The sequence below is a fragment of the Leptidea sinapis genome, chromosome 1, assembly GCF_905404315.1.
Source record: "Leptidea sinapis chromosome 1, ilLepSina1.1, whole genome shotgun sequence".
NCBI lineage: Eukaryota > Metazoa > Arthropoda > Insecta > Lepidoptera > Pieridae > Leptidea > Leptidea sinapis.
The window spans coordinates 28,184,962-28,204,202 of record NC_066265.1 but is presented as its reverse complement, the minus strand read 5'-3'; the positions used below and the strand labels follow the sequence as shown (position 1 = coordinate 28,204,202).

At 36.3% G+C, this 19,241-nt stretch overlaps 2 protein-coding genes across 3 annotated transcripts in view; one reads left to right on the top strand and one right to left on the bottom strand.

Annotated features, from left to right (window-relative positions):
* Positions 1–305: 305 nt before the first annotated feature.
* On the top strand, positions 306–12,812 carry LOC126969838 (sugar transporter SWEET1). Of its 2 annotated transcripts, none has more exons than XM_050815419.1 (5): positions 306–457; positions 6,133–6,306; positions 6,430–6,709; positions 7,075–7,194; positions 12,479–12,812. In XM_050815419.1, exons 2-5 carry the CDS (start codon positions 6,137–6,139, stop codon positions 12,599–12,601), a joined length of 693 nt encoding a protein of 230 aa, XP_050671376.1. In that variant the 5' UTR covers positions 306–457; positions 6,133–6,136; the 3' UTR covers positions 12,602–12,812. The 2 variants fall into 2 exon arrangements, with proteins under 2 accessions (XP_050671376.1, XP_050671367.1); XM_050815410.1 differs by having other exon boundaries at positions 373–515.
* Positions 12,813–12,875: 63 nt separating this feature from the next.
* The window catches only part of LOC126969296 (2-oxoglutarate dehydrogenase complex component E1-like), a 36,731-nt gene continuing 30,365 nt past the window's right edge, over positions 12,876–19,241 (bottom strand). The window contains exons 18-20 of the mRNA XM_050814676.1: positions 17,387–17,579; positions 14,128–14,424; positions 12,876–13,040 (exon numbers count right to left, since the gene is read on the bottom strand). Coding sequence (XP_050670633.1) covers positions 12,941–13,040; positions 14,128–14,424; positions 17,387–17,579 — 590 coding nt within the window. The 3' untranslated portion in view covers positions 12,876–12,940. The remainder of the gene's footprint in view (positions 13,041–14,127; positions 14,425–17,386; positions 17,580–19,241) is intronic.

Genomic DNA, 19,241 nt, shown 5'->3' with positions numbered 1-19,241 from the left:
TATGAAATAAGAGGCGAGACTGCCTGAAAATTGAAATTTAGTTAAGTATGAACTGCTGTCAATTGACATGAGTTTAAAATAGTAGTAATTACAGTATCGTGATTAACCGCGACGTATAATCTGGCTAAGTTTGAAAGCGAACAGTTGCATAAAACGTAGTGAATTTCGGCTATCTCCGTTTTTTAGAAGATTATAGCCCTCATCTGTCAAACTATCAATCACGTTTGATACAATCGAGTGAATAGCTTTTACTTAGAGAGTTTCGCTAGGCTGAGTAGTATCTCAAAACACTTTTACTATAACTGAACGTAGTATATAAATTCTCTTTGGCTGTAACGAGTGTAGTATTTACATCCTCTTTGATTTACAGCTGATACTTCAGGTAGAAGTCAGAAGTCAGAACTAGAAGATTATAATTTATACCTAATTATATTATTATAGTGTTCTGTGATAGAAGGTGAGTTGGATAGTGGATACTTGGTTATTTAGTACCTAAATAATTCAGTGGCATTTAGGTATGTGGATTGTGGAGTATTTTTAGGTTAAGCTTGCTTATTATAGTAAAAGTGGATCTTTCTTATTTTTACCTAATTGCTTAATTCTAAAAAAATAATATGTTTAATATCCTAATATAAACGTCTTATTTTTTTTTAAAAGGATGTGACTACCCAAGTAGAAAAGGTTAATCTAACAAAAAATATGACTTTCTGTGCAAATATGACATTGTATTAAATATTGGTGTAATAATAAATTACAATTGAACATTTTTGTATTTTGTGGGTTTCCTTCCTTCTTTTAATTATTCATAATATCAACTATTCTTTGCTTGTAGACATAGTTTTATGCTATTTGTTTGGTTAAGTTATACTAAAACTTTTAATGACAAGTGATGAATGTGATTAATGATTATTTTATTACAACTCTTCGGTACACATTTATTTAACTCATTGAGTTAATATCAATGTGTGTGTCAGTGACAGAATGCTACAATCCATTCAATTGATTCATTAAACAATTGTTCAGATTGTTTTCTCATAGTTGTGTCTAATAATAGATTCAAGGTTGAAAAATTTACCTTGGTATTAGGACATTGATTACTTTTTTCAACTTACAATTAAATAACTTAATTAAAATACTTAAATCAAATACTTGTCTGAGATATTATAAACCATATTTTTTAGAAAATCAGCAAAAAATATTGATAATCTTAGCTCATTGCCAGGCCAAATGTAATAGCAGGTACCTACTACTACAACTACATGTACTACCTGCCATGCAAGACTTTGAGTGGGATAGCTTTGTCTAGAACCAAGCAACCAAAACGGGCACACATTGACTTTAAACTACCAATAGGTAGTATGTAATTAATACTACTGCCGCCATAAACAAAAAAAGACATATATACCAAATCCTAAATTTGGAGAAAATAAATGTTTTGCAATCCAAAAAGTAAATAATTTGCAATAGTAAGAAAATATTTATTATTATCATGGGAAAAGGTGGGTACTGTGTCTGGCTTACTAGCTACTAAAGATAATTAGTTCAAATCATTGTATTTAATTAAATAAATTATGTTTTAATTTTCTTCATAGTAAAAAATATATTGAAAAAATCATTATAATAAATTGAAAAGACGCTTCTGGCTAGATACGCCTTTTTCACTTAGAAATATCGAAAACACCTTTTCCACCTAGTAATATTACAACAATTACCCAAACGAAAAGTCATTTATACCGACAAACCAGCTTTTTAACTTCACATTATGCCTGATTAACTGATGAGAGAAAATTGATAATATTATATCTTGCCTAGTAAACCAAAACCTACCAAAAGTAAATTAAAAAAGACCTGTCTGGTAACGTTTTGTTACAGACTTCTCTAGTAAAAGTTTATTTTCTTATAGAAGAATTAATCATTTAATTTAGAAACTTTAACGTGAATATAATATCGTAATAATCGTAAAGCTTATCTCGCTATGTCAAAATTATTAATTTTAATAAGTCTATAAGATTTCTTTTAAAAGCAATAAATCAAAATATGTTCTGAAGAAATCCCTTATTGAAAAATAACTGAGCTCAGAAAACTATGTAGTTACTCCTAACATTCAAAGTAGAAATTTTTGCTACAATTTTGACACATAATAGCTAGTTTCATTAAGTGGGCCACGTCAGAATTGTAAGACAAAACAAGGAAATAATAAAAATAGCCTTTATTTAGATGTAAAAGGATATTTACAAATAACAAAATTAAGTTAACGACTCTGGTAAGTTGTTGACATCGATAGCTTCGTCCGTTTGCCGAACATTGACAAAGGCCTCTTCCATTTCATTCCACTCTTCTCGGCTTAGAGCTTCACTTGTCCAGTTTTCCTGCTATCCTTTCTTCCTCTTATCTCATATTCTCCTAATTTGTCTGCCTCGTTTCCTTTTTCTATTTGAAGGGAACCTAAGACACTATGCTTTTGTTCCATTCTAATCGTAACATTTTTTATCTTAGTGTGACTTCTGTGATGATGTTGTTTCATACTCTGTCTGATTTCTTAAATTCACCATCTTCAAATTCATCATGCTTCTCTTCATAGCTATCTAGCAAGTTTCAATCAAGTCTCATCCAACATATTCCGGCGATCTTGACCAGATCGTCGGTCAATCTTCTGGGGGGCCTTCCAACACTATGTCTTCCGGTACGTGGTCGCCATTTGAGGACTTTTCTGCCCCAACCAGATGTCCGTGTAACGATGTTCCCACAATTATTTACATTTACTTAGTTTTAAATCAGTTTTCTTCATGATGGTTGAAATCAACCCTTCATTATTAGTAGGTAAATTAAACTAAAATGGATTTCTATTGTCTGGCATCAAAGGTTTTCGTTGTTGTAGGATCACTGCCTTACCATGTGTGATACCTCTGCATTTTGTATTTACTTTTGGTGGCGGTATTCCGCTGTTTATATTTTTTTACCATAAAAAGTCAAGAGTATTCTTTTTCACTAGTGAAGTCAGTCTTATAACAAATGATATAGTTGCCTTTGTGAAATGTAACGTCACACATATTACTGTAACCTCGAGTCTACTCGAGCTTATATTGATAAAAATCGTTTAAAATCATCACATTTCCATTGATATTTGTTCTATGAGTGCTCGAAATTTTAGTTTTAAATTATATATTGGCATGTAAAAATACTTTCAGGCGACACTAAATGCCAGCGACCTTGAGCGATATGAGTTCTCGGCTGCCGGCCGACATCTATGTAACAAAGTCATTATTTTCAAAATACTTGGGTGGTAAACAGTTTATATGCTTACAATCCTCGTTATTCACTACTAATCTGAATAAATGAACCTACACAAAAAAGTACAAGCTATAAGAATAACTTTTCTGAGAGAAGTACCAAAAAAATTGCGTCACGCCATGCCAAAAAACTTGTTTAATTTCAAAGAAAAGTGGTAGTTCAAAAAGGCGCGGCAGTGTTAACTATATCCAACAGCAAGCATTAGCAACCTACAAATAAGACTTAAGGATATGTTTAACAGGACTTAGTGGTGTTCATAGCTCGAAAAGCTATACTTTCACCACAAAACTTGTCTAAAAACACCACGTTAGCGTGTTTTCTGCTTACTCTTCGCCTTAAATAGCTTTCTATGTCTTTTATTTTACGACCTGCTAAGACTTCGTGCCATAATATAGTAGAAAAGCATGTTTGAGCTATGGTTTTCATCTTTGAGTTATTATTATTTTACGATAGTGAGTATATTTGTTTATCTCCGACCTTACATAGATTGTTACAAAATATACAATATGTATAAATAATATTAACTCAGAGAAATATATTGATTTTCATATAATAAAAAAGCATATAATTAAAAAAAAGTCGAGACAAAAATTGAATACAATAGCTCCGTACGTGAGGTATATCTTAGCATGCGCAAACGTGACGTAGTAGTCCCTTCTCCGATGTTAAGAGTTTAGCCGCAAGTGCGGAGTGCGGAATAGATTCACGACTCCGACCCCCTCTCCCAAAAACCGGTACTAAGTAAAAAAAAACGCATCTGCCACTTGTGCGGTGTGCCTGACTATTTTTCTTTAAACTAATATGAAAAGACGTATCTACGCAGAAGTGTCTTTATTTCCTAATATAATCCAGAAACGTTTTTTCATTGTAGGATTCATTTAATATTTCGTAAGAGACAAAGACGTTTCTAAGTAAATGCGTTTTTTCAACTTCAAAAAGATCGGAAGCGGTTTTTCATTTTAGTGATAACTCATGATACCACAGATGTGCCCTATTATTTCACAGTGAGTTTAACGGACTTATAGTTGTAATAGAAAAAAAGTAAAAATATCAGTAGATACGCCTTTTTTTATTGATTCGGAAAATATACGTAACTCAATTTCCGAAAAAATTTTAGATGCGCCTTTTTTTCTTATGACGGCAGACTAAAGGTATTAGGTTTGCATAAGAGATGTATTAAATTAAATCTTTATTAAGTTATTAACCAACTTCAAAAAAGGAGGGGGTTCTCAAGTCGTCGGTATGTTTTTTTAAGTTTGTTATAACTTTTGATTGGGTGAACCAATTTTGATAATTCTTTTTTAATAATTTGAAAGCTGGTGCTTCCCGTGTGGTCCCATAGTATTTTGGTCCAGATCTGACACTGGCATCCGTGAGAAAACCATAAAAGTCTTAAATTTGCTATACATACCTTAAGAAAAGTGGATGATAAATTTACGAATAACTCAATATCGCGCCAACCGATTTCGATGATTCTTTTTTTATTGGAAAGGATATACTTCAAAGATAGTTTGGTGAGAGTTTGGTTAGGTTCTGATTACGGAATCCATGACAAAATAATGGAACTCTTCAATTCTTAGGAGCAAATTAACGATACTCGGCCGAACTTTTTTATGCTATCCGGATATTTAAGTCATCTAACATAACATAGTTATGGTCAAGTAATTGTCGTAGTCGAATATGATGATCAATGGAATCCTTAACGACTTACAGTAAGGGTGCGATCTGCAGAATTTCTAACTGTCTGTAATTAAATTGCAAAGCGCTTACGTTCATTGCTGCATTGAAAAATTTAGTATATCTACACATATACATATACATTACCAGTGGGAAGCTCCTTTGCACAGGATGCCGGCTAGATTATGGGTACTACGACGGCGCCTATTTCTGCCGTGAAGCAGTAATGTGTAAACATCACTGTGTTTCGGTCTGAAGGGCGCCGTAGCTAGTGAAATGGTCAAATGAGACTTAACATCCTGAGCGGCACTGCATTGTAATCGGCAGGGCGTATCAATTTCCATCAGCTAAATGTCCTGCTCGTCTCGTCCCGTATTTTCATAAAAAAAAACATATATTTGAAACAATATTAGTATATTTAAATCATGTTGCAGCTATCAAAACCTTTACTAGTTTGTCCTCATTTGTAAGTTTTTGTTGCCCCCAACCATTTTGTTTTGCATATTTTTAATTTTATTGAAAAAAGTCTGTCAAAGAATTCTAAACCTCTTGTCTGCATCCTTACTTGACATTGCACAAACTTATATGTTACCATGAATTGAAAAGCAACTGGTATTGTTTGTTGTTCCTTGGCTGGAAAGAAGATATTTAATAAAACATTTATGGAATAAATAGTTAAGAAAAATGGGCAAAACAATCATCGCTATTCAATCATATTGATAGTTTTGGTTTATGTCATTAACTTTCCAGTGCTTATTAATGTCTTGTGTGCTAAACAAATAACAAAGTAGGTACTAATCGGTGGTCTCATGCCTTTGCCATATGGCAACGGCAGCAAACTAGAGGTTAAGTGTCCAGGGCTTACGAGTATTAAGTGTCAGGGTATGAGCTGGTATTCAAAGTCCGTTCTTTAGGTTCACTAGTGTGTTAGTAATGTAGTGAGAGGATGTAATGGGGTAATTGGTTGACCTGATCGAAGGGATTAAGTAAGTCAGTCTGTGGAATGTTTTGAGTAATCAGTAATGTAGCAAAATAGATTCATTATACACTCATATGGATATTCCCTTATGCGTCTGCTCTATTATCTATAGCCGTCACCCAACCTTTATATTGATTTAAAAAGTTGGCTGCCAGATTTATCCTCATACTAATTTGCCTCGCTAGCAACATGGAGACCCTCGCGGATCTACTGCAGCCCTACAAGAGTGCCGTGGGAACGACGGCGGCTGTCGTCACCGTTGGCCAGATGTTCTCCGGGACCTTTCTGTGCTGGGACATCTACAAACAGAACAGCACCAAGGGTATTGGCATCATGCCCTTCGTCGGCGGTCTCATAATGTAAGTAGATCGAAGTGACCGTTTGATTTGAAAATGTGTGCTGACGATATAATCATTTTGAGCGTTAAAGTTGCTAGGGTGTGTTGAAGTAATAGCGCGGCGCTGTCGCCTCGTATTCCGCAGGAGCTTGCTGAATCTCAAGTTCGGTTTCGTGCTGCGCGACGACACCATGATTCAGGTGAACTTCTTCGGTTTGGCGCTGAACATCGTTTACCTCATGGTTTACTTCAACTACTCGTCGCAAAAGGGCCGTGTATGGACGCAGATCGGTGCAGGAGGTGCCTTCTCTGCCGCGGTGCTGGGCTACGCCGAGTACGAGGATCCCTCCCTCGTGGAGAACAGGCTGGGCACCATTATCACAGTCTTCATGTTCTATCTCATCGCGTCTCCGCTCTTCGGTCTGGTGAGTCGGCTCGTAGTGTTTAAAAACCTTTTTTATTATTTTGGATAGTTTTATTACGTTCCAATATGAAGCGAACTTTAGTCACAGCTTCAATTACTTGAGGCAGCATGGTAACAACACGTCACACGAACTAAAATCAGTTTTGTTCGACGGCCAGCTGTCCTTTATTGTGTACCTACGAGACTGACCCCTAGACTGGTGAATTATTGGTGATTTACGAGAAACCGTTGATAACAATAGTGAAGCCGATATGAAAAAAGAGCTAGATTAATTTAGTGTCAAAGGTGCGTAAGTGTCGAGCACTGTATGTGTGTAGGTCTCTGGCCTCTATCCTTCGGTGCTGACCGTGGGCGTCTTGTTCACAGAGAGATATCATCAAGAAGCAGAGCACGGAGGGGATGCCATTCCCCATGATCCTGTCGGGAGCCGTCGTCAGCTTCATGTGGCTGTTGTACGGCATTATCCTGCGCAACAACTTTCTGGTGGTAAGTGTGTAGCGCTGCAGCAGAATAAAGTCATAGTAGCGCGTTTCAACACGCCCGAGTACTCCGAGCCTGCCGTCGGGCTTCGACCTAATGAGAACATGCTCGGGGCCGACCTTTTGCGCTGTACCGGTGCATGGGGCTCATGGGGTCAATTGTAACCCCTTTTTTATTTTTGTATGGGAAAGGACAAATGCGAAAAGCGGCCGGGTCTGACCTAATGTTAAATGATCACATACTTATATACGTATGTCTTTACACATTATTCCGCGGCTATAATATAATGTGATCCAGCTGAGATGCGTGGGGCGCACTAAGTGTCCGGAATGAAATAGAAAAAGTTACTATGAAGGGCAGAAAAATGAGTTTACTTTTCCTCAAAATATTATTCTCGATTAGCGTTAATTTACTTTTTCATACCAAGAACCAATCTTCAAAATATCCATGTCACTCCTTCGTGATAATTTCTTAAACGTTTTTTTTCATTCTCGGCAACGTTTTCTGGTGATGAAAGTTGTAGACCGCGCCTAATGGTGCTCTGTTGAACTGTCAACTTAGAAAATATATTATGTTGCCTCGGTCAGGTTAGTGCAGTATTTCTGCTGTTGTCACAGCATCATTAATTACGTTATTTGACTCTGGAGTCGTGCTGCCTAGATTAATATTAGCTAATGAAATGAAATGAAATTCTTAAGTTTGCTTTGGAATAGGGTTTGTCCAGATCTTAAATATATAATTTGTCCTGCATCGAGAGGTAGATAGTTTAGGAGTCGTTATCCAACTGTACTGGCTCCGAGTATACTGTGTATTTGAATCATAGATATATTTTCCCACTGACGTTAGTAGATTGGCGAGAATAAAATCTGATTGCTTGTGTCAGTGTGAAATATCTATTTATGCATTATAAGTGTTGGGTTATTACTAAAGGATAGGATCAGAATAACGACACTGTATTTTAATAATATCTTCATAATAAGTTTGTTCACTTAGTGACGAAGATATTTTAATCACTATTACTATTATTAAAATTAAATTTTATAACTATTATTAAAATCAAATCGAAACACCAGTGGAAGGCTCCATTGCACAGGAAGCCGGCTAGATTATGGGTACGACAACGGCGCCTATTTCTGCCGTGAAGCAGTAATGTGTAAACATTACTGTGTTTCTGTTTGGTCGCCGTAGCTAGTGAAATTTCTGGGCAAATGAGCCTTAACAACTTATGCCGCAATTGTAGTGCCGCTCAGAATTTTTGGATTTTTCAAGAATCCTGAGCGGCACTTCATTATAATGGGTAGGGCGTATCCATTCCCATTAGGAGAACGTCCTGCTCGTCTTGTCCCTTATTTTCATAAAAAAAACAACGTGGTTATTAACTATGGTTTCAATCAGTGTCATTTTTTGCATACTAAAATACGATAGGGTACTTTTAGTTATTCTTGATACTAAATACCTACCTTCACGTAATTCGCAACAGCAGAGGATATTTGAATTTTATTTCAATCCCATGCCGTTGAATTGTATTTTTTTACGTCGAGTGCTATCTTTATTTATTTATGCTAACATTTATCGAGACCCAAAAATATTTGTAAGTAGCCCAAGCTCCATGCAATGCTGGAGCCTTCCACCCGCTCAACTTTCAACGTGATGGTGATGTCTGGTATTCCACTGCCACGCGTTTCACTAGAAACTAACTAGCCACGCACAGCCACTTTGTAAACTTATCTGCCGGCTGCTTTTCCCCGAGTCGATGCGATAAGTCTCGAGCATACTCATCTCAAAGGCCGAAAACGCATTTCTTGACCTCTGGTATTGCTTTTGTCCATATTTATTTCCCTCAGGTAAGCCACTTGCCTGTTTGAACCCTTTATAAATATACTCATGTATACATATAGTTTGTAGTGACCTAAGTAAGCTTGCATAATTTGCAGTGCTAGTATGCATACAAGCTATATTTGTATAAATCGGAATAAGGGCGCCAATCTATTTTATTCTATATGCGGATATAATATAGACCCGAACAGGCCCTAGTTGACTAGCGAGTCGCAAACATAATTTTAGACTGTCAATCACAATGCACGAGCCGAGGGGAGCGGCAGTAGGGGCCTACGTGTGCCATAGTCAAATCGGCCCTTGTTCACTAGTAACAGACAAATTAGAAAACAAATTTAGAGAACGTTAAGTATGAATGAAAACCGGTTGAAGTCTTGAAAATAAATCAAGATATCCGCCAGGAATGCTTCGTGTATCATCAGACTGAAGTTTGGAGCTTATCATAGATACACAGGACATGTCATAAACCAGTCCCCACAGTTAAAGAGAGTGGCTCAATCAAAATGCTTTCCTTCCCGATGCGTGCGTGAGAACAAAAACATCCTTTTCAATGATGAAAAAGTTTGCACAATTGAAGAGGACTACAACAAGGTAAATGGCAAAGTGTACACTCATTGTTTGGTGGGGGTCGTCTTATCATGGAGTCACGAAGCTTCATTTTTGTGAAACAGGAGTGAAGACTTCGGTCCAAGTGAAGAAAGTCTTAAGTCGTGTCGTGAAACCTCCATGACTATCCACCAAGATAGCACCAGGTCACAACTTCACAAGGTGCGAATTATCCAACCTTATCAGGTTCGAGTACAGCTGATATCACTGTTGATAACTCGATAGCGATAGCGCATCAGGTCATGGTAATCGCGCGATATCTGATTGGCGCGGTACGTGGCGGCAATTGTAGTTCATGGTACATAGAATTATATTTGTAAGTCAGCCTTCATTCCAGAGAAGAACAGGTGAAACTAGCTCGGCGGGCCTCATTGTTTAAATAACCCTGGTTACAAACAATGGACTATCTTCCTCAAGCTAGCGCAGCAGGGAGAACATACTTGCAGTACAAGCACGCGCTCGCTAGCGGGTGTAGACACCCGCGTATTTTTGCCATCGGATGACTTGTTGGCGAATTTGTACGGGATATTCCTAATATGTTAACTAGGGTATTGTTATTTTAACTCAACTAGCATCTATGTAAAAAAACGTATTGCATACGTAGGTGGTACGGAAGAAGGGAGACGCCGGGAGACCCACCAAACTAAGGTGAAGACCAGTGGGTGAAAGAAACAGCGGGGGCCACTGATGAGGTAGAGTCATGAGAACAGCAACACTTGCGGCCCTATGCTCTATCTCTTATTGTTTATTTTTCTGTTAAAATGAGTGAATCTAATGAAAATATTTGGTCTTATATAAAATTTTATTACAAGAAAAAAACTCCACCGCAAACTGGACATAAATAGTGACGTTCATGGACGCAATGTGGTGTCAGTAAGAGTCTGAAAAAGGTCGTGGTCAAAGGTCGGTCTGCCTTCACAGAACGTGGCAAAACCTCGGTTAACTTGCAATAAGGTGATGCTGTGTATATTTTAGGGATTGAAAGGGCATTGGTCATTGTTAGATTTTATATCCGGGTAGAATCAATGGATACGGATCTTTACTGCCAACAACTAATACAAACAAGATTCCACTGTTCAGAGGATCTGAACTAGGTTTCAAAAACCGGCCCAGGGACGATCGATATATATTTTATATTTTTTTATGGAAAAGGAAGACGAACGAGCGCACAAGTCACTCGGTCTTAAGTGGTAGTGCCATGTTGGGTCCTAAAGGACACAACCGAATTAGGCCGGCACGCCGGGAGACATACCACTTAACCTCCCATACGCTTCAGTGCACAAGTGTACAAAGCAAGCGTTTATATGGTTCTATGCTACCGTGTCCTCGTGGACATAGCAAGACAGCCGTCAAAAAACTGCCAATATCTATGTATCCCTAGACAAAACCACCAGAGAGATTTTTTTACCGGGTGTATTATTAATTGCTCTTGGTCCTAAGGTACATTAAATAAAGCGCAACGCTTTTGTGCTATCTATAAATTAGGACCAAGATTTTCATTAAGAAATAAATTTAAAGAAATAAATGTTTTGGCTTTGACATCGTAAAAAAAATAATTCGTTTAAATAAATATAATATAAAAGTCAATACTAGAAATAAGGACTATTTTGCTAGTCATGTAAGTCGACTTCATAAAGTCACAAATTCATTCAGAGGTCTATGTATACGTTTTTACAATAAGATCCCTGTTGGTTTACAGAATTTACCTTTAAACGAATATAAATCAGTTGTGAAGATAAGTTATATACAAAAGGGTACTTACTATCAAATATCTGGATCTAAATCACCCTTGGTGTACGGTTTACGTATTAATTACTGGACTGTATTTGGTCGCTACTATAGATATGAAATAGCTGGGATAATTCTCACTAACGACGACGACCCATATAGATGTTTGTTTCCGAGTCATGGATGTTTATTTATATTTATGAATGTTTAAGTAAGTATATTATATTAAATATATCGTTGTCTTGTATCCATAGTACAGGCTATGCCTAGTTTGGGGCAAGATAATTTGTGTGTCAATATTTTATTATTATTATATTTAATTGCTGCTGAATAAATGATATAAATGAGCGGATATAATGAATGAGAGCACTCGGTCGCTGCTGTGAGTGAACTAGTCGCCACGGGGCGCCTTACGCAGTTAAGATTGCTGATCGGGCGAATAGCTCATCGACCTAAATAACAATATTAAAATAATTATTAGTTAGGTAGGCTCTTACATGTCTGTCTCAGAAAGATAAATGTTATTATAGTTAAATACTAACTTATATTAATCTGTTTTGAAAAGAGCAACCTTAAGTTACTTGCTCGTTCATCTCTGGAGAAATCTTCCTCCGAATGAGCTGTAGTATAAAAACATGTGCAGTTCACACGTGGTAGAAGTAAAACCTTAAAAAATTATGAAGAATTATAGCATAAAAATGATAAAAAAACTTTTACAATAATTATAAGATGTGCATTGTGCATGGACCTCTAAACTGCATATGATGTCCTGGTACATATTGCTAGTATGACACATGATTTGAACCTCTATGAAAGATATTACAACACCACTACAATATTTATGTTCTCCTGGTGTCTATGTAGTAAAACGTCGTGCGCATGACGTCAGAATATAGGTATTCTGGTGTCATACATAAGACAATCTCTTCTTCTACTTTCTCATTCTCGCCTGCTGAATTCTATACATTTACCTGTTTGTGTCTCTGTCTCGCTTTCTCGTTTCATCTTCAAATCACAACGATTCTAAAGAAGTTTCACTTCAACAATTGACATATTTCAAGTGTAATGTGATTTACCTACGAAATAAACTATTTTTGATATGTATGATTCGTCTGTGTAGCTCCAGAACGTGGTGGCCTTCGTGCTATGCGCGGCGCAGCTGGCTCTATTCGTGGTGTACCCGGGCAAGCGTGCGCCTCGTTCCCAGCCCAAGAGCAAGTCCAAGCAGAGAAAGCTGGACTGATCGTCAAACATATAAACATCTATGTATATATAAGAAACATTGTATAATTTGATGTACAGATTGTCTTTTCTATCGTATAATAGTAAAATGCCATGATATACGTACATTCCGCAGATTAATTGTAAGCGTTAAATAATTTTAAGAGGCAATCAAATTGCAATTTTTGTACAATTATTTTCATATATCTAAATATATACTTTGTGTAACATAATATTGTGTGTTTAATTCACCGGCAGCTAACTACGCTGCTGTTACATAAATAATATTAACCATATGTAACAAGGGATACGTTTATTTCGAGTTCGGACGGACGCGGACGGCACAGCTTGTTGCGCTTGACTACAGCTGCACAATCTTGGCCTTGAGCTCGGCCAACTCTTTGGCGTGGATCCACTTGATGCCCGTCGCCGAGGCGGAGCTCGACGGCCGCGATATACACCTGTGGAGTGCGAAGTTCAATATCATATCACAATAGCTACAAACATGTGGCGAGAACGGAAGATCGGTTAGCCGTTCTTCACAACTTTACACCCGATTTCAAGAATTTTATGATCAAGTCAAATTATAGTTATTTATTCAACGAATTTAATTAAAAATAATCATTACTTGTGGAAGCGTCACGGCCCCCTTCCACGCAATATGGCGAACGATGCGATGCCCGCTTATTGCGCTTAATTTCCGTGAATCCAACCAACAACCAATTATCTAAGTTTTATCTTTTAAATTATATAGGAGGTCAAATCGGGTTATGGTTGTGCCGAGGGGTAGTTACTATATTGGCTACAGTTTTATATTGTTGACAATCTGCATAAGGACTTGATCATATCGGTTTGGGAATACAGCAGCCCGAAATGGACTCCACAAAGAAGTTGTGAGAAAAAAAAATCTTGTGAAACTTGTATTTGAGAAATACAGTGGAGCCTCCGCCCGGAGTTGAGAATAGTAAGTAGGTACTCAACGTGAGGTCGAATCTGCGTTTTATATAGTTGCCGTTGAACTAAACTTCGCTCGATATAATATCGAAGGCAAGTAAGCCGAAATAGTCTAAGAGCTAGCAATGTTTTCCGGAGAGAATTTTAGCAGGCCAATTTTTAGATACACTATCGCTCTCACTCTTCCGGACGTTGTGTGGCTATTCTATATATAGTTGTGAGTATTGTGGGCTATCTGGCTACCGGCAGAGGTTGGATTCATTAGTGCATTCATCGTACCTTTACAGATAAAATTATGATTATTCGAATGATTTTAAGAAGGTTTGTTTTTGGTACTCAGTGAGTGCTTATAGAAATCTACATTTTAATTTTAATGAAAACCTTTTCGTACTTTATAGGATCAGTAATATAAACATATCACATTTTGCGGTTATATTACATTGTATCAAAACCCGGGTTTTGATTTTAATAACTCATTGTTAACAGTTAGTTATTTAGATATCATCTATTTTTATTTTATTTAAATCCTAAGCGGCGGACCATACATTCATGGGCAATCTCCTTGCAAATGAACAAATGCATTGCAAAACTCACTCGATCTTCTTCCGAAGCAAGTTCTCGAGGCGCGCCTTGACAAAGTTCCACGGGCCTTGGTTCTTGTGCTCCTCCTGGCAGAAGCAGATCTTCGCCTTCTGAAACTTGCAGAACTCCTTAAGCACCAGGTCGTAGGGGAAGGGATACAGCTGTTCGATACGGCACATCGCGATCTTATCTTCGAGTTTCTTTTCTTTGCGAAGTTCGTCGATAGTTATTGCCACTTTCCCGGAACAGAAGATGAGCTTCGCAACACCATCCGGATTCTTGCTGGCCGGGCCGGATTCCCCGATTATTCTATTGTAAACAGTTTATTTTAAGTGACTCTCTTAATGATAACACAGATTGGGAACGGAGCGATCGCCCTCACGCTATAAAATAATATATTATTCTGTATGATAATATTAGTTCAATTGTATTGATATTTTATGAAAAAAAAGGCCCGCTGAATCTCTTGCTCCCGTTCTTCTCAGGTCTGAGGCATACTTTTTCGAATGGGTGGTAGTTTTTGACTTTTAATTAGTGATTTCATATCCTATTACTAGGCAAATGAGTCTTAAGTTGACAAGCGCAGTTGTAGTGCCGTTCAGATTTTTTCAGGCAGGGTTTATCAACTACCATCAGCTGAACGTCCGGCTCGTCTCATCCCTTATTGTCATAAAAAAAATCTATTTTAAATAAAAATATTTGAATTTGAATATCACATGACTGCATTTTTTTGGCTACATCAAAGGTCATCCGTGATGTGGTTGTCGCCTCTGCAAGGTACCCGTTCTCGCCTCTATCCTACTCACATCTACATATTAAATCCTGTTTGACCGGCTCCTATCTCCAATTAGACACCAAAAGACAGACTCGACTGAATATATTATATTTATATGAAACCCCAATCGTCCGCGACGGCTTGTTCGTTTATTATGGGCTAATTAATCTTGAAATTGATTCCCTGGAAATGTGTAGAAAGGCGGCCCAGTTGATTTTTCTTTACAAACTCATAAACAACCTAATTGACTGTCCAGACATTCTTCAAAATATTGGCATTTGTGTACCGTCATTTTATTGTCGAATAGGTACTTATTCCCCAATATTTATTAAATTTTATAGAAATAACTACGGATTAAACTCTCCCAACTGATATGTGTAAGCTATAATAAAATATTTAAATTAGATCATAACATGGATATATTTTCAAATATTAACTTTTATAAAAAACAGGTGTCCTTGCCATTAAAAGGCTGAAATATAGATTAGTAACTATATAATTAGTATATATTAGTAGTCAATTAATTATTGTTATTTTTCTAATTTGTTTTTAGCATTAGTTTTCTTAAGTTTAGTAACGATGTGCATACCTTTAATTTAGATATGTAAATAGTAAGACGTATTAATGTTTATCTTATTCGTATATGTAAAATTATGTATCTAGTTGGTAAGCCTTAATAAATAAATTATTGATATAAACCCGGCGGGGTGACCTAGATACCCTACCAGCAAGAGATGGCTTGTATTTAACTTCATTCGATTATAGATACGCTTAGGTAAATCTATCGAGAAATTAGCTCTACGGACAGGGCCGGATTTTAACTTGATGCCGCCCCTGGGCACCGGAAAAAAATCCGCCCCAATAATTTTACTTAAACTTATAGTTTATATATTTTATTTTTCAAATCTAAAATAACAATTTATTTTTGTTGTAATTCCAGAAAATAAAAATATCGATTATTATTTTAAATCTCCAAGGGAATAAATTGATTAAATCGTTTTTATTATTAATTTTTACTAAACGTGCCAAAATTATAATTCACACACAATGGGTAAATTGAATATCTTGAATTATCAATTAAACTAAAAATTATTAATTCACAGAATTAATAAATTATATTGAGCAACATTGATGACTAAAAAAAAATTATTTCACTTTCAAAATTTTGCCGCCCTGGGCACTTGCCCCAACTGCCCCTACTGTAAATCCACCGCTGTCTACGGAAGATACGAATATACTACAAAGTAGTCATCATTCGATCTGCGATTGGTGTGCCTGTAATAGAATGGTGTTGACTTCCTCGAAATGTTTCTTCCTAGAGAACGAAAATCTTCACGATATACTTTCTTCAAAAATGCTTGTCCTCTAACAAAAGATTTTACAATGCGAGATTTTGGTGTCACGGTTGATACAAAATGAATGTAAATAACTATTAATCAACAAACATATTTTTAACCGACTTCAAAAAGGAGGAGGTTATCAATTCGATCGGTATTTTCTTTTATGTATCTACAGAGTAATCGTACTCTGGTCATTTGGTCCCATAAAAATTTTCCCATAGTTTGGCCTAGTAGTTTTCATTTTATGATCATTTATATGAAAATTTTCGTCTACCTGGATGACATAATTGTTTTCTGTGTACGGCTTGTTTTGGAGTTTTCATTCAAGTTGATTATATATTATTATTAACTGACACTAAAACGTAAAAAATAAAAAAAATACGTTTAAAAAAACCGACTTCCAAAACTGAAAAGTATCAAAAAACTAAAAATTTAATTTAATACACCTCTTATGCCAACCTTTACCTTTAATATTAATAAAATACTATTATTTGTATGTGCTACATATTGATAGTTTTGAAGTCGGTGCCAAGCCAAATGTAATAAAGGTACCTACACTCGCCACGCGTGACTTTGAGCGGGATAGCTTCGTCTAGAAAAAACAATCCAAACGGACAGACACGCAAGGCCAGACAACCTAAATAAATACAATAAGTAATCTATTTATAATATTAAGTTTTATTTTGTTTAGGGCTTGGCACTGACTTAAAAGTTAAAACCTATCAATAGGTAGCACATATAAATAATAGTATTTTATTAATATTAAAGGTGAAGGTTTGCATAAGAGGTGTATTAAATTAAATTTTTAGTTTTTTGATACTTTTCAGTTTTGAAGTCGGTTTTTTAAACGTAGTTTTTTTTATACCAACAACTGTTGAAATGTATTTATTTTACCTACATTATAATCTCAAAACTATGAAAAAACAACAATAAATTTTAATAATCTATTTTCTGCAGACCGATGTTTCCAGCTTTAGTTGCGATCGTTGACAATTTGTCAAACATTCAAATGGTAGGTGGTACATGTGGAGACATCTCAGTTACTTCATCGTATTGCGGCGCGGCTCACAATTCGCCGTCAGATTCAATAAAATCAAATGATTTTCTGATTACTGACGTTAGATATTGTTACCTTTGATATGTACTAAATACTAACCTTTGGAAACAGGTTCCCGGAAGGAAGTCCTTAAACGGTGATCGATAGAAGGGATGTTTGAGTCCGACTTTAGGCGTCATCAGAATAAGGGGCTTGCGAAAGGGCATCGCTATCTGTCGCCGGATCAAATGGAAGTAGTTGGCGGGATTCGTCACGTTGGCGACGATCCAGTTCGCCGCCTTCAGCTGTTTTACTGATCAAATACAAACATCAACCACCACACTCATAGACGTACCATTACCAGTGGGAAGCTCCTTTGCACAGGAAGCCGGCTAGATTATGGGTAGGTACCACAACGGCGCCTATTTCTGCCCTGAAGCAGTAATTTGTAAACATTATTGTGTTTCGGTCTGAAGGGCGCCGTAGCTAGTGAAATTACTGGGCATATGATACTTAACATCTTATGTCTCAAGGTGACGAGCGCAATTGTAGTGCTGCTCAGAATTTTTGGGTTTTTCAAGAATCCTGAGCGGCACTGCATTATTACAATGCATGCAATGGGTAGGGCGTATCAATTATCACCAGCTGAACGTTCTGTTCGTCTCGTTCCTTATTTTAATAAAAAAAAACGTAACTGCCAACAACGGAAGTACCATCCGAGTAGATGCTATTAGTAGCTTAGATCATTTATACTTCTAGATAGACTGACAGCTGTGAAAACGTCGAAAAAAATTGAGGTTGACACTTAACCTCTATTTTGAGCAATGCACGCAGACTAATACAAAGTGACAAAAAAATCGCTAGTGTAAGACCTAGCTTGTTACGCACACTAAAGTAACATTCCTGGCCTGTTTTTATCGGTCGTCTAGCAGCAAGAGGCTCTATCTAGTCGAATAAATTATCTAAATTAAGTAGTTTATGTCACTGTATCTAATGAAGGGTCTGGACGAGTGTGAGTGATAACATCACAAGAGTGTTCAATGCCTAATTATGAACAGTTACATACACTACTTTATCTACCCACATGTCATAAGCTTCCATGATGCGTTCAGGAGCCGCATAGTATTACCACCATAAATTTTAAACGGTAAGTAATAGCGTTAGTGACAAGTTTTCTGGCAGCTGTCATAGTTCTTTTTACTACAGAGACAAAATAGAGTCGGTCCCGACTGTCATATTATCGTTCGATATCTTACTCACGTGCAATATTAATTGTCAAATTTGTTTGCAAATTGACATTTAATTTCGCACTCAACCTCATCTCGACTGATGTAGTGATGATAGAGTAGAGATGAGTTCAGAGATATTCGAAATTTGAATGAAATAATATTATCGAAATCGATGTTATTATTGCTTTAAATTGTCACAGATAAGAAATTTGTTCTAAGAAAACAGTCTATTTTTATGGTGGTCATAATGTGGGGTTCTTGAACGCATTATGGAGGGTTATAATAATATTATAATATATATTATATTAACATATTATGTTAAAAATATATAATATATATATACAGTCGTGGTCAACTAATTAGGGACATTCAAGATAGTGAAGAGAAATAACCGGTTATGAACATATAAATATAAATCCCTATTGACTTCTCAGTAACTATTATTTGCATAGTTTGGTCCAACTATTATCCAATAAATGGCTGTAAATAAAGGATTAAATGAATAGAAAAAAGTGTTTAATATCCAAGGTTAAACATGTATTCAATTTAAGGTATAATTCTGTAGCTGGACATTTAATTAAGGAAAGTAAAGTAAAATGAAAAATAGAGTTAAACAAAACTAGTAATCTCCAGTATTTTAATTTCTTTAACAACTCCATTTTATTACGTGTATAATTCAGTACCCAGTAGCAAAACATTTGTTAGTTATTATCGCTAGACACCGATGTGGCATGGACATTATCAGT